The sequence below is a fragment of the Hemicordylus capensis genome, chromosome 2 (assembly GCF_027244095.1).
Source record: "Hemicordylus capensis ecotype Gifberg chromosome 2, rHemCap1.1.pri, whole genome shotgun sequence".
NCBI classification, from domain to species: Eukaryota; Metazoa; Chordata; class Lepidosauria; order Squamata; family Cordylidae; genus Hemicordylus; species Hemicordylus capensis.
In genome coordinates, this window is record NC_069658.1 from 188,799,390 (window position 1) to 188,813,492 (window position 14,103).

The 14,103-nt window shown below is 45.9% G+C and overlaps 1 protein-coding gene across 2 annotated transcripts in view; it reads right to left on the reverse strand.

Moving 5' to 3' along the window:
• The window catches only part of ELK1 (ETS transcription factor ELK1), a 28,418-nt gene that overhangs the window by 11,908 nt on the left and 2,407 nt on the right, over positions 1-14,103 (reverse strand). The window contains exons 2-5 of one of the 2 annotated variants that reach the window (XM_053289017.1): positions 7,739-7,947; positions 3,744-4,166; positions 2,381-2,782; positions 1,158-1,259 (exon numbers count right to left, since the gene is read on the reverse strand). In XM_053289017.1, the coding sequence (XP_053144992.1) occupies positions 1,158-1,259; positions 2,381-2,782; positions 3,744-4,166; positions 7,739-7,947 (1,136 nt within the window). The other variant, XM_053289018.1, reaches the window with a different exon arrangement.

A 14,103-nucleotide genomic window follows, 5' to 3' on the forward strand; every position in this document is an offset into this window, starting at 1 on the left:
GGAAAGAAAGTGAGGGGGGGAGGGCAGAAGTGGCAGTGGGGAGGAGAGGCGGCTGGGCCCAGCACGGCCCGAACGTGGTTAGGAAGTGGAGACAGGGGCAGAAGGTGGGGGGTGGGGGAGAGGTAACTGCCGGCCCCAAAGAGCACACAGATGCTCTGTGGGAGGTCGGCTAGTATATATAATATAATATAATATAATATAATATAATATAATATAATATAATATAATATAATATAACTCCTCTCCATCCACAGGAGGGTGCACCCAGGGTGGCGGGGAGGGGGCGGTGTACAACTGTGCTTGCTGCCCCCACCCCCCGTACCCCTTCTCAAACCCACACCTGACTCTGCCTCATGGAAGGGGCCGCCTCTAGCCATATTACATTATGCTAAGTATGTTGTTAGGCCCTGGTTGTTGTTGTCTGTTGCTCTTTTTAAGTTAGATAGCAGTTGGTGAGGAGCAGGGATTGGGATCAAGGCTGTAGCACACAGGGAGGAATACTGAACACCTTCCCACCTGACAAAAATTGCACCCTTGAAGCTGCTATTAAGCACAGGCGGGAAGGTTCCATGATCTGCACCAGCAGCTGGAAGGGAGAATGATTTTGATTTTTGTCTCCCTGGAGCAACAGCAAAGGGGGCAGGGTGGGGAAGGGAGAAGGAAGTCACTCTGCAATGGAAGGGGTGGTTGCCTGAAGCTCCTTCAGTAGTATCAGGCTCTGCAGTTAAGGGAAGAGGAATGGGTGACGTTTCTCTAGCACAGTGATCTATTGCTAGGGGACTACACATTGCACAATGAGCACTGGTGAGTCAGGCTAGCCATTTGGTCTCCAGACATTGCTCACATTTCCAGCTTCTCTCTGCAAGTTTGAGGATTAGAGCCTTGGAAGGAAAGGAGTAACATATGTACTCCGGTTGCCAAACCCATGCTAGAGAACAGATTTCACACTTGCGCAGTAGAATGGAAGGTGTGGGAAATACCCACAGCCTTGTCATAGTCCCTGTGCAACCCAACACCCAACTCTGTTCTCCTACCTCTTCAAAGCCACCCAGTTGAACCTCCAAATCAGCAACTCCCACCCAGAGCAATATGCTAACTTATCCCCCCCCTCCCCCCGCCACCCAGACCTGCTGATGACCTCTGATTCCAAACCATACCTGGAAGGAGAGCTTAGCCGGACTGCGGGGTGCGATAGGGCTCAAGGTGCTCCAGAAATGGATGGTGGGTGGCAGGGAACTTGGGGTAAGCAGGACTGGGGTCTGCAAAGAAGAATCATGTGTCACAGCCAGAGAAAAAGAATAGAACAACGAGAGGCCTTCAGGAACTGACCCCAGCCCAACCACTCATTCCACTGGCCTGAATATTTGGTTTTTCATTTCTGGCTCTGAGAAGGAAGAAGGCAGGACTAATGGACCAGAATACAGAAGGAGGAGGTTCAGAGGCAGGGCCAGTGGCACTTGCCGATATTCTCCCTTTCCCACAAATTTTAAAGATGCACCAAATCCTGTCACCAAATCCTACCTTTGCTCATAGCCCCCAAGTGGTGTTGGATCCAGGCAGTGGGGACGAAGATGCCATAGGTCTAGAGGAAGTGGGTGTAATTTTAAATTGTTTCAGTTAAGACTGTTTTGGGAATTATTGGCTATGTGCATTTTCCCTTTAAATACTTTGCCGATCAGTCTTTTTATGTTTCTGGTGGTCACAGGAAAAGGAGGGTAGGGCTCCTGTACTTTTCATAGTTGTGTAGAAGGGTGAATTTTGGCCAGGTAAGCTTGCAAGGGCACTTTCCAGATTAGACCCTGAAACAGGGTCACTTCAGATCTCGGAAGTGTGTTCCACACTTCCTGTGTTGTGACATCGCAGTCCCTGCGTGGACAGCAGGGTGCCATTCACATTTCCAATGCCTTGTTTCGAATTTAATTGCTGCTATATAGAGCTAGGACTCTATATAAGGTGTTGTTTTTTCGGGTTGTAAGTTTTCGTGAGACTGCTCCCCCTGCAGGTTTTACGTTTTGAATGCGATTTGCCGGAATGAGGCATTTAGCCGCTTTTGAGCAGCTAATCTGGAAAGCGCCAAGAAGGAGAAGAGCTGTCCTCCTTTGCATCTGGTCATCCTATCACTCTAGTCAGCAACTAGCTTCACAGAAGGGCCACGTTGAGGATGGAACGGAGGGTGGCAAGTCAGCACGCCCTCCCACAAACCCATAAAGTAGACCGTCAGCATTTGATGATTGGGAGTAAGGTCAGGCCTCCCTTTCCAATCAGGTACATCCTTGACCAAAATGGATCTTTGCAGTTTTGTGAAAGACTCTGAGTTCTACCCCCAGGTCCTGGGAACAGAGCAAAGTGCAGTGGAGCCTGGGGAGGAATGTGGTCTCACCAGTGCATGGGAAGAAATGACGGTGGTCGGAGTCAGGGTACTCCCTGTCCCTCCAGGCGCCAGGAGACTGTTCACTGCTGCATTCACTTTCTCCTGGGTCGGCAACGAAGGTAGTTCCAGGACCTTTGGCTTCTTGCCCTTTTGGGGCTGTCCCTCTAGAGACACGGCCGCTGGACTGGGGGATTGCGCTTCTTCTTTCAGCAAGCCGGCCCCCTCCTCTGGCAGCTCAGCCTCCAAGGATACCTTCTCCAGAGAGGCCTTCTCTGAAGGCGGGGCCTCCTCCTTTACTTCAGCATCCATTAAACCCAACAGAGCGGCTGCCTCTTCCTCAAGGTCCTCTACTTTCACCAGCACCTTCTCTTCAAGGGCTGGAGCCTCCAACGGGGTGGGCTCCACTATTACCTGGATGGAGGGAAAGAGAGCGGTGGACACTGGTCAGGCAAATTCTCATATTAATGTACCTGTTCTCTCAGGACAGAGGCTGTTCTGATCTAATTCACATGTTAACTACAGATAGACTTGCTCCGCTAGCCAGCCCTGCATTCAGGAATCACTCTTCAAGCCTGCTCTGCTTTTTAGTTAGTGGCATAGCTACCGTGGAGCGGGGGTGGGTGGGTGAGCAACGTTCCTGGGCTGCAGGGGCCCAGAGGCTGCCATGGTGCCCCCTTTCCCCCCTCTGGCACTCCCTCATCCCTGCACCCTGATAGCCAGCCAGTGAATGAAGTGCTCGCCTGACTGAAAGTGGGCCGGGCCGGGCTTCCAACAGTGAGGATGTGAAGTGGTTGGGTGCATTCTCTACAGCCCCTCTTCCCCCAGACTTACTGAGCTATCCCTTTATTCATCTCCACTGTCTCGGGACTTTAAAAAAAGAAGAAGAAAACACGTCAACCTCACTTCCTGCATATCTCTTTTGAATCAAGCCATTCTGCCTGTCCAGCTCAGTGGTATGCAGTTCATGGCATCACTGCACTGGAAAAGCAAAGCCTGTTGTCTCTATTTTATTAACGTTGTGAGCCACCCCAAGCAGCTGTGTACTGGAGGAGCCAGTGGTGGATTAATGGAGAGGCAGAGTAGGCATTTGCCTACGGTGGCAAAATTTGAGGAGCAGCAAATTTTGCCCCTCCTCAAATTTTGCCATTCCTCTCTGTGGACAGCGGCGGCTACAGCAAGGGTGGAGTGGGCAAGGAGAAAGTCCCTCCTTTTACTTTAAAAAAGTGGGGGGGGGGAACCTTTTTTGTTTAAGGTAAAAGGGTGGCAAAAAGCTTAATCCGCCCCTGGGAGAAGCAGAGTAGAAATGTTCCAGAGAAATCAATTAAACAATTAAGCCTTCCACCAGGCCACTGACGCTCCTTTTGTGACTTACCTGCAGGGGCTCCTGAGAGTCCTCAGGCTCCTCAATGCTGATGTGCAACTGTGGTAGACCCTCCACAGGGGCCAGAGCAGGGGGGAGTGGTTCAGGGGCAACAGGAGGAGGCAGCACAGACAAAAGCTCTGTCTCTTGGCGGGAGGCCCGTCCAGCGGGCGAAGGAGTCTGCAGCGACTGAATGGTGAAAGTGGAATAGAGCCCAGAGCGCATGTATTCATTCCGGCTGCTGCGTGGGGCACCCCCACCTCCACGTGGAGTTTTGGGGGTCCCAAATGCCCCATCTCCCACTTTGGCTTCACTCTGGACCTGTTCAGGTCTCTTGGTTCCTCCCTCATCCTTCATGCCCTCCATGCTGGACAGTTCTGGGTAAGAGACAAATTTGTAGACGAATTTCTGCCCACTGACTTTACGGATGATGTTCTAGAAGGGACAAGATGGTAGCAGAATTAGAGCAGCATCAGGTGAAATGACCAAGCCACGCATGTGGTGCATATTGTGAAGACGCTGTCTACAAGATTTGCTGGAAAGACAGTAGGGTGGCCAGGTCCACACTGCATATGGGACACCCACCAAAAAAGAGGATATATAGGATGTTCATCACCAGAAAAGAGGATGAAAAGAGGACACTGATTTGCATATACTCTTCATATGTTAATGTATGAATTAATATATAAGAGCCCAATCTTTTCCAGTGGCAACATTATAAAATAAACAGGCCTCAAAGTATAAAATGGCTGTCTAATGGGAGGATTAGACAGACATTTTTTACTTTGAGGACTACCAAGCTGCTCCAGTCCTGGACAAAGCAGTAATCTGGGGGGAAAATGGCTACACCAGATGTATTCCCTGACTTGATGTCAGGATGGTCACGTCCGCATGACCAAAACAGAGGACATAGGTCGGGGTGGGGGGGAGATAAGTGGACACAGTCCTCAAAAAGGACTATAATAGGGAACATATGGCCACCCTAAACAGGCTTCAGAAAAACAATTCAGTGCATTTTGCAGCTTGGGACATACATGGATACTATGTTGACCCTTGAACTACCTCTGCTTGTTGCTGAAATCATACCAGCAGGGTTGTGTGTGTGTACTCTGTGTTAAAATAAAATAAAAACATATGTGCCATAGTAACCAAAATTCTGTCCCAAAAGAAGCTGAATTCTCTAAACTATACAAATTCTGAACGTCATTTTCATGTTTTGCATGATTCATTCTGCATTTGGTGATGGGCCAGAATCTATTAAAGCTCTGAACTACTACAAATCTTAGTGGATGTCAGCCACAATATTTTGAATCATTAAGACCATCAGGAGGGGTCCGTCTTCAGGTGTCACCAGTTCATCTGGTGAGGAGAGCTCCAGAGTCTGGAGCGGATTGCTGGTCTTGTTGTAGCAAGCATGACTTGTCCCCTTAGCTAAGCAGGCTCTGCCCTGGTTGCATATGAATGGGAGACTAGGTGTGAGCACTGTAAGATATATCCCTTACGGGATGGAGCTGCTCTGACAAGAGCAAAAGGTTTCAGTTTCCCTCCCTGGCTTCTCCAAGATAGGGCTGAGAGAGATTCCTGCCTGCAGCCTTGGAGAAGCCGCTGCCAGTCTGTGGAGACAATACTGAGCTAGATAGACCAATGGTCTGACTCAGTATATGGCAGCTTCCTATGTTCCTAGATGTGGGATCGGGCCTTCTCAGATGTTAACCCAAGTTGTGGAACACGTTCCCCATGGATATAAGAGGATTAACTTCCTTGGAGGACTTCAGGAGAGCCCTAGCCTGGCTTTTAATGATACCTAGTTTTAGTTTTAGTTTTAATTTTAATGAGTTTAATCTGGTTTAAATGTTTTTTTAAATTTTAATTGTTTTATTATGGGGCTATTCTTACGATCACAAAAATCGGGCTAGGAAAATCCTAGCACGATTTTTGTGATCGTAAGAACCACCGGGCTCGCAGCCAAGCCCGGTGGTTCTGGAGTGGCTAACCCACTCCTGTAGCCCGCCCCTTAGCCCGGGTTTGCGGAGCGAGCGCTCCACAAACCCATGCTATCTGCTCGTGAGTAGCCACGGCACCAGGAGGCTTAAAAGCAGCCTCCCGGCTCGGGGGTCTCCCCAGTATGCCCTGCGCGCTCACGCAGGGCATACTGGGGCTTCCAGGGGCCGCGTGGCCCCCGAGCTCCCCAGCCCCCGCCGGCTCCAGCTCGGAGCCGGCCATCATGTGGGCGGCCGATCCAGCCGCCCAGGGCTCCCTCCCCACTCAGCGCCCTAAACCGGGTCTCACGGATCGTGAGACCCGGTCCTATGTGTTCTTTATTTTAATGTAAACCGCCCTGAGCCACTTTAGGAAGGGAGGTATATAAATTGAATGAATAAATGAATAAATGAATGAATGAATGAATGAATGAATGAATGAATGAATGAAAAAGAAGTTACAACAGATTCCTCATCCGTGACAAGAGCTCGGTTTCCTTTTGACTTTGCAGTTTGCAAGACACACACATTCTATCAAGACAAATGTTGGGTCAGCAGTCAAATTTTTCCCTTCCCTCCATGCTTCAGGTCTGCCTTTTTTTGAAGAAAAAAAAAAGATGTCACATACATGTATAGGTTTATCCTTTGCCTTTTAAAAGACAAAATGGAAACATTTTAAAAACAGCTGCACACCTGGAGGGGAGGTGTGTTAGTGAAGTCAAAGGCACTAGCCAACCAGCTGTTACTGCAATTTTGCAGAATCCGTTTTTTCCAGAGTCTAGCCCTAGAGAAGAAAACAGCATCTTTGGTAATGAACACGGCGGGGGAGTTTCCAAATCGGTCCCATGGCTCTACAAATGTTACATCGTTCCTACGAGCATACGTATATATTATTATATATACGAACATATAAAGCTGCGTTCTACTGAGTAAGATCATTGGCCCATCTAGCTGAGTAACAGCTTTGCTGACCAGCAGTATCTTTCCAGGATGTTAAACAGGAGTTTTCCCCAACCCTACCTGAAGAGCCATGGGTGGCCCCTGGGGCCTTCTGTGTGCCAAGCCTGTGCTCCCCCCACTGAGCTATGGCCCCATGCCCACCATACTCAATGACACAGTCGCTAGGAACATAGGGAGCTGCCCTATACCGAGTAGGGCTGTTGACACATCTCGCTCAGTCCTGCCTACACTAACTGGCAGCGGCAGTTTCAGGCAGGAGTCTTTCCCAGACCTGTCTGGAGATGCCAAGGATTGAACCTGGGACCTTCAGCATGCAAAGCAGATGCTCTCCAATGAGCTACTATGGCCCCATCCCAACCCCCATCCCTATTCAAGGTCCTGGGATTTCATTCACTTTCAAGCTTCAAATACGTTCACACACACTTGAGAGCGAGAAACTTTCCTTAAAAGGAGAGGGAAAGCAGGAGCTAGCTGGGTAAAAAGACCATGCAAACTGGGCCAAGAGGCATCTTTTTTAAAGTGGTAATTCTCTAAATAGCAGGGGGAGAGCAACTGGCCCTCTCCGCCCCCAGTGCAGTCCCCCTCCAGTGACTGTTGCTGGTGTTTGTCTTATGTTTCTTTTTAGATTGATTGATTGCCTTTTGGGTACAGGGATCCATCTTTATTTGTTTATTATTTCTCTATGTAAAACGCTTTGGAAACATTTTTTCGAAAGTGGTATATAAATATTTGTTGTTGTTGTAGGAGAAGGAGCTGAGAGATTCTCAAGATGCTGAATTCTACATATAATATTCAATTTCATGCTTCGAGGATTCATAAAATAAATCCGGCCCTCCCTCTCATTCCTTCCCGACTGATCAATTTGCAAACAGGTTCCAACACAACCCCTCAAATACTCTACATTTTCAGCATTCTCACCTTCTTGGAAACCGACTCTGAAAAAGCTGAACCGAAGGGGAAAACAAGGCAGGGACGAGGACTAATCCCAGACACCATGGATTAATCGAGGACACCTTGAGGACTTCCACAAGGGGAGATGCAGGGAGAGGCCACCTAACATGCTCTCACCTTATCATAATAGTAACGCAGGGCCCGACTCAGCTTGTCATAGTTCATGTTGGTCTTGTTCTTCCGCAGCCCCCAGAGTCGTGCGACCTCCTCAGCGTCAACCAACTTGAATTCCCCATCGTTGGATGTCCACGCAATGAGGTGCCCATTGCTCTGCTGCTCCAGCAACTGCAGCAGAAACTGCCACAGAGTGACTGAGGGGTCCATGACTAGAATGGGGAGAGAGAAAGGGAGAGAGAGAGAGGTTTGCTGACAGCCTCGTCAATGGAGCTGTTTCTTATGTGGTACAATCCTTTTCAGTATTAGGGGCCAGTTTATACAATCAGCAGGATCAAGTGGTAAAGCTTATCTTGGATGGCACCACTTGAGGCTGCAGGTTGGGTAAATGCTTATTTGAACGCCCTTGAAGTGGGGGGAATATTCCCACACATAGGAAAATGGCATGTCAGAGAAAGAACTAAGCTGAGTCATTCTCCCTGACATGCTATTTTTTTACATGCAGGAAGGGTCCCCCGCCCCCAATTAGGGAGCATTCAATTTTGTAATTCTTCCACCGGCATCCTTACATGATGCAGTCCAGAAAACGTTTTACCACTTGATTCTGTTACTGTACAAACTGGCCCTTAGATAGTGCCATTCTGGTGGGTACTTAAGTCCATAGCTGCCCATGTGTAGTGTTGTCTTGTCTCTACTGAGTTGAGGAGGAGGCAGCACCGTGCTAGAGAGGCAGGCAGGAGTGTAAGTATGACTCCAATATGATAGCTAGACATTCAGGCCTCCTTGCTCCAGTCCAGGAGCGCCACCACACAAGTACCAACTGCCTGAGCTACTTGTGGTGCCTGTGCTGCAGTTTCTCTCAGCAAGCAATTACTGCATGGCTTCCCTCAAGGAATTCTGCGAAAACTTTACAAACCCTAACTTTATGAGAGTCATGGCAATCTTCTCTTTGCGATTACCTGCTGACTCACAGAATGACAATTCCCAGAGTTCCGAGGAAGCAGTTTTCATGACACTTCAATCAGGCCTGTCTGCAGTGCAAACACAGTTCGAAGCCTCACTTATGTAACAAAACCCCACAGGTAGCACAGCGCCAGTATTCCCCACCCCCACCCCAGTCCTTATGTTTGCTGTACTCTTTGGGAACAGCAAGTTTCTTAGAGAGGCTGAAAATCTAGTGGACACAGCATTCAAGTTACTGCCAATGTGACAGTTGAAACCACTGCCTGTTGGCATGTTCCCTTACAGAGTTAATACCATAAGTTCTATGGTGATAATTGGTTGGATGCATGGTGCTCTTCCCTTACCTCTGGGAATATGTAAGCATCACTGATCACAGAAACACTTTTCTATAGGTATTTGTAGAACACGTGAAGATAAATCAGAGATAACAGAAAGTGTAAATGAAATAATTGCATACTCTTCCCCTTTTCACACTAGCCTGTTTCCCTCCCTTTCTTCTGCCATCTTCCTTATGTCAGTTTTCCAGATTGTAAGCTCCTTGTGGCAAGGACTTGCTCCATCATTCTTTGTAAAGTACCTTGTATTTGGATGGAGCTAGAACGTTGTTTTTTTTTAATGTAGTAACTGGCTGCCTTGTCTTGATTGACTGATTAAGTGCCGTCAAGTCAGTGCCGACTCTTAGGGACCACACAGATAGATTCTCTCCAGGATGATTGATCTTCAACTTGGCCTTTAAGGTCTTTCAAATGTGCATTCATTGCTGTCATAATTGGGTCCATCCACCTTGTCGTCCTCTTCTTCTCTTTCCTTCAACTTTTCCCAGCATTACAGACTTCTCAAGGGAGCTGGGTCTTTGCATAATGTGCCCAAAGTAGGATAGTTTGAGCCTGGTCATTTGTGCCTCGAGTGAAAATTCTGGATTGATTTGTTCTATGATACATTTGTTTGTTTTCCTGGCTGTCCATGGTATCCTCAAAAGTCTTCTCCAGCACCAAAGTTCAAAAGCATCTTACCTAGTACAAAATATCTTGCCAGAAACAATCAGGTAGAAGTAACCATTCACCATCAACTGGAGTTGCAGCATTATCTAATCCTTTCAGAAGTGTCCTCTTGCTACAAATATTGTCCTGACCCAGTTTTTGAGAAAAATGATTACACCTCGTATATGGGATACAGCCATTATAACAAAAGAATAGTTTATAATGGCCCAGAAAATCATTCTAGTGAACAAGGAACACCAACAGTTCTAAAACACTCACTATCATAGATGCAGCTATACAACCAACAAATAAAAACTGCATAAATAAATGAATGAATACCTCCAGCCTTAGGAATAAAGCATGTCTGGAAACCTGAGACAATATATAGTTCCCTCTCTCAATATCAGTTACAGAAGTTGTTCCAAATGCCCTGAAGTAAAGCTTAGAGAGAATATCTGTGCCAGCATTCTTATTAAATGCAATGCAAAAAGCTGTCAATCTCCAGATCTGCCGTACGAAACTGACACTTTCAGCAAAAAGAAGCTTGGGATCCCTATTTGAGGAAGCACTGGCACTACCAAGAGGAAAATAAGATGGGTGGATCAGTGAGGCAGGTAAAACCAATGTTTGTGGTACTTTACAGAATAACATAAGCAAAAAAGAAAAAGAAAAAAACATAAGGCAGAAATCCATTTTGAGAGAGGGTGGGGAGGCAAAGGAGAGGGAGAGATAAAGGATGGATGCAAGTAAAGGCAGTTGCACATACTTCTGTAGGGAATAAGAACTGAGGAGTAAAGTAAAATGTTTTACAAAAGAGATGGATTTTAAGGGGGGGATTTGAAGGAAGAGGCAGGTGGCATCATATAGCTGTTCTAGTGAGGAGTCAGGAGAGGAAATTATTTTTATAGCTCTTCTTCTAAGGAGCCTAGAGTGGTGTACGTGGTTATGTTTATCCTCACAACAACAACCCTGTGAGGTAGGGTAGGCTGAGGATAAGTGACTGGCCCAGTGTCTTTCATAGCTGAAGGGGATTTTAATTTGGGTCTCCCAAATTAGTCCAACACTCTAACCCCTACACCACACCGGCTTTTAGACTTCTGGAAAGGACAGAGGTCACAGTTCTCGGCTCTAAACATATATATTCACCATATCCATCAGTGGAGGACATTCCACTGGTGTTAAGGTCCTCCTAATTCTGGCATTATCATTTCCATACATGCAACAACAATTTATATACCGCTTTTCAACAAACATTTCCAAAGCGGTTTACATAGAGAAATAACAAACAAACAAATACACTCATTTGCACAGGGTGCCAGCAGGCAGGGGTTCAGAAAAAGAAAGTCTGAGGAGCAACTCTTTACTTAAATTTTCTGCAAGAGGAGGAAAAATATTTTTATGGGGACAAAAATATGTTTTGGGAGGGATTTCAGTAAAATGAGTGGGGAACTCCTCAAATGCTTAGTGGGAAATCTACAGGGGCCAAGAAATGTTGGGTCTGTTTACCAGCCAGACAAAAAAAATTTACTCAGTGAGGTATATTGCTACATTGCTTGTTAAGATTTTTTTCGCTTGTCAGGCATCACTTTTCTCTCATCACCAACAAGCAGACTAGTGGATTTGTTGAGCCCTGGGAATCTGCACCTGCCATATACCTGCCAGCAGGCATGGCAGGTAGCAGATTTACAGGGCATGTTGGACCCTGATATAATGGAGGATGAGCTGATCTGTCCCACAACATAATAATTTCCTTAACTAAAGGGATTGGGATTGAAACATGCATAGGCAATGCACTGGAGACAAGCAGTGCCAGATTTAGGCACAAGCTAAGTAAGCTAAAGGTTAGGACCTCACATTATGAGAGGCTTGTAAATTTAAAAAAAGGACTACATTTCCAGTTTTACATAATGTATTTTAATTTAATGGTATTTCTGATACAAATAGGCTTATTGCAAGATAACTGTTATTGTTAGATTATTGGTTTTTGATTGCATCTTTGCCAAATAAAAATAAAGCTTTATTAGTTCTCTTTTCAGTGTCCTTTTTATTTGATCTAGATTCCTTTATTATTTCTTGTTTACACAGTCAGACAGGTGTTATTGACTGGTTTGTTTTATCCAGACATCGAGTCCTTCCCAAGGACCTGGGATGCCAGAATTTTATCATCAGTACTGTTGGTTTTTATAGATATCGTCGCAAAATATAGGCTGTTCCCAGTAAAGTTGCTTTTTGTAATTGGCTGGTGGTGATTTCTGTGGCCCCTATGGTGTTGAGGTGCTCTTCAAGTTGTTTTGGAATTGCACCTAGGGTGCCAATTACCACTGGGATTATTTTGGTCTTTTTCTGCCACAGCCTTGCAATTTCAATTTGTAGATCTTTGTATTTGGTGATTTTTTCTATTTCTTTTTCTTCTATTCTGCTATCCCCTGGTATTGCTATGTCGATTATTTTAACTTGTTTTTCTTTCTTCTCGACTACAGTTATATCTGGTGTATTGTGTGGCAGATGTTTGTCTGTTTGTAGTCGGAAGTCCCATAATATTTTTGTATCTTCATTTTCTACAACTTTTTCAATTTTATGGTCCCACCAATTTTTGGCTACAGGTAGCTTGTATTTTTTGCAGGTGTTCCAGTGTACCATCCCTGCTACCTTGTCATGCCTTTGTTTGTGGTCAGTCTGTGCGATCTTTTTACAACAGCTGATTAGGTGGTCCACTGTTTCATCTGCTTCTTTACAAAGGCGGCACTTGCTGTTTGTTGTTGACTTTTCGACTTTTGCTCTTATTGCATTTGTTCTTAGTGCCTATTCTTGTGCAGCCAGTATTAAACCCTCTGTTTCTTTCTTCAAGTTGCCATTCTTAAGCCATTGCCAGGTCTTGTTGATATCTGCTTTTCCACTTATATTGTGTAAATATTGACTATGCAGTATTGACTATTTTTCCATTTTTTCTGCTCGGTTCTTGACTTGTTTTTTTTGTAGGCCTACTTTGTTTCATTGGTGTTTAATAGTTTCTCATTATTGACCATTTGAAGTGCATCTTCTTTACTGTCCTTTACAGAGGCGTAACTAGGGAAAACGGCGCCCAGGGCAAGCACTGAAATGGCGCCCCCCCCACTGCCCCCCCAACATACTACATTATACTTAGGTTTTTCCTCACAAGCGCCCGCCACCGCCACCGGCAAGCCAGGCCACTGACTGGCCGCCAGGCGCCAGCAAAGCAATGGGGGGGGCGCAGGCGGCACGGAAGGGACCGCTCGTGGGGAAGGGGGCACCGACGCGCTCCCTTGACTGCTGCAGCGCTGCTGCACTGAGCAGGAAACATTTGTATTAACAAATAATTTTAAAAAAAATAAAAAAAAATTGGTCATGGTGGCGCCCCCCATGTGACCAGAAGAGATGGCGCCCGGGGCACGTGCCCCCCCTGCCCCCCCTATAGTTACGCCTCTGGTCCTTTATATATTCTGCAAGGCCTCTTTTCTCCTCCTCTACTGTTTGATGGACTTGCAGCATTCCTCTTCCACCTGAGCCGCGAGGGAGGTATAGCCTATCTACATCACTGTGGGGGTGCAGAGCATGATTGATGGTCATTATTTTCCTGGTCTAACGATCTAGCGTCTCTAGCTCTGCCTGGGTCCAGTCTATTATTCCTGCAGTGTATCTGATAACAGGTATAGCCCAGGTGTTTATGGCTTGTATGGTGTTCCCGCCATTGAGTTTGGACTTGAGGATTTTTCTAACTCTCCTGATGTATTCACTTCCAATTTTTCTTTTAACTTCAGTGTGTGCAATGTTATCAGCCTGGAGAATGCCCAAGTATTAGTAATGTTCTTTCTCTTCCAGGTTCTTGATGATGCTTCCATTGGGCAGTTTTATTCCTTCTGTTTTTGTTATTTTTCCCCTGTTCATTATTAATGCAGCACACTTGTCTAGTCCAAACTCCATTGCTATATCACTACTGAATATACAGACAGTGTTTAGCAGTGATTCGATTTCTGACTGGGACTTTCCATACAACTTCAGATCGTCCATGTACAGCAGATGGTTGATTTTACTTGATGTTTTAGATGTTTGGTATCCAAGGCCTGTTTTGTTTAGTATTTGTGAAAGTGGAGTCATGGCGATTACAAACAACAGAGGGGATAGTGAGTCCCCTTGGGAAATACCTCTTCTAATGCTAACCTGTCCAAGTGTCTCGCCATTGATTGTTAACTGTGTACTCCACATGCTCATTGCTTTTTTAATAAATATCTGAATGTTTTTGCTGACACCAGTTGTTTCTAAACATTTTAGTATCCATGTGTGACGCAATGAATCGAAGGCTTTCTTGTAGTCAATCCATGCAACACTTAGATTTGTTTTTCTTCTCTTGCAATTTTCTAAAATCATTTTGTCAATCAGCAGCTGGTCTTTTGTGCCTCTGGTGTT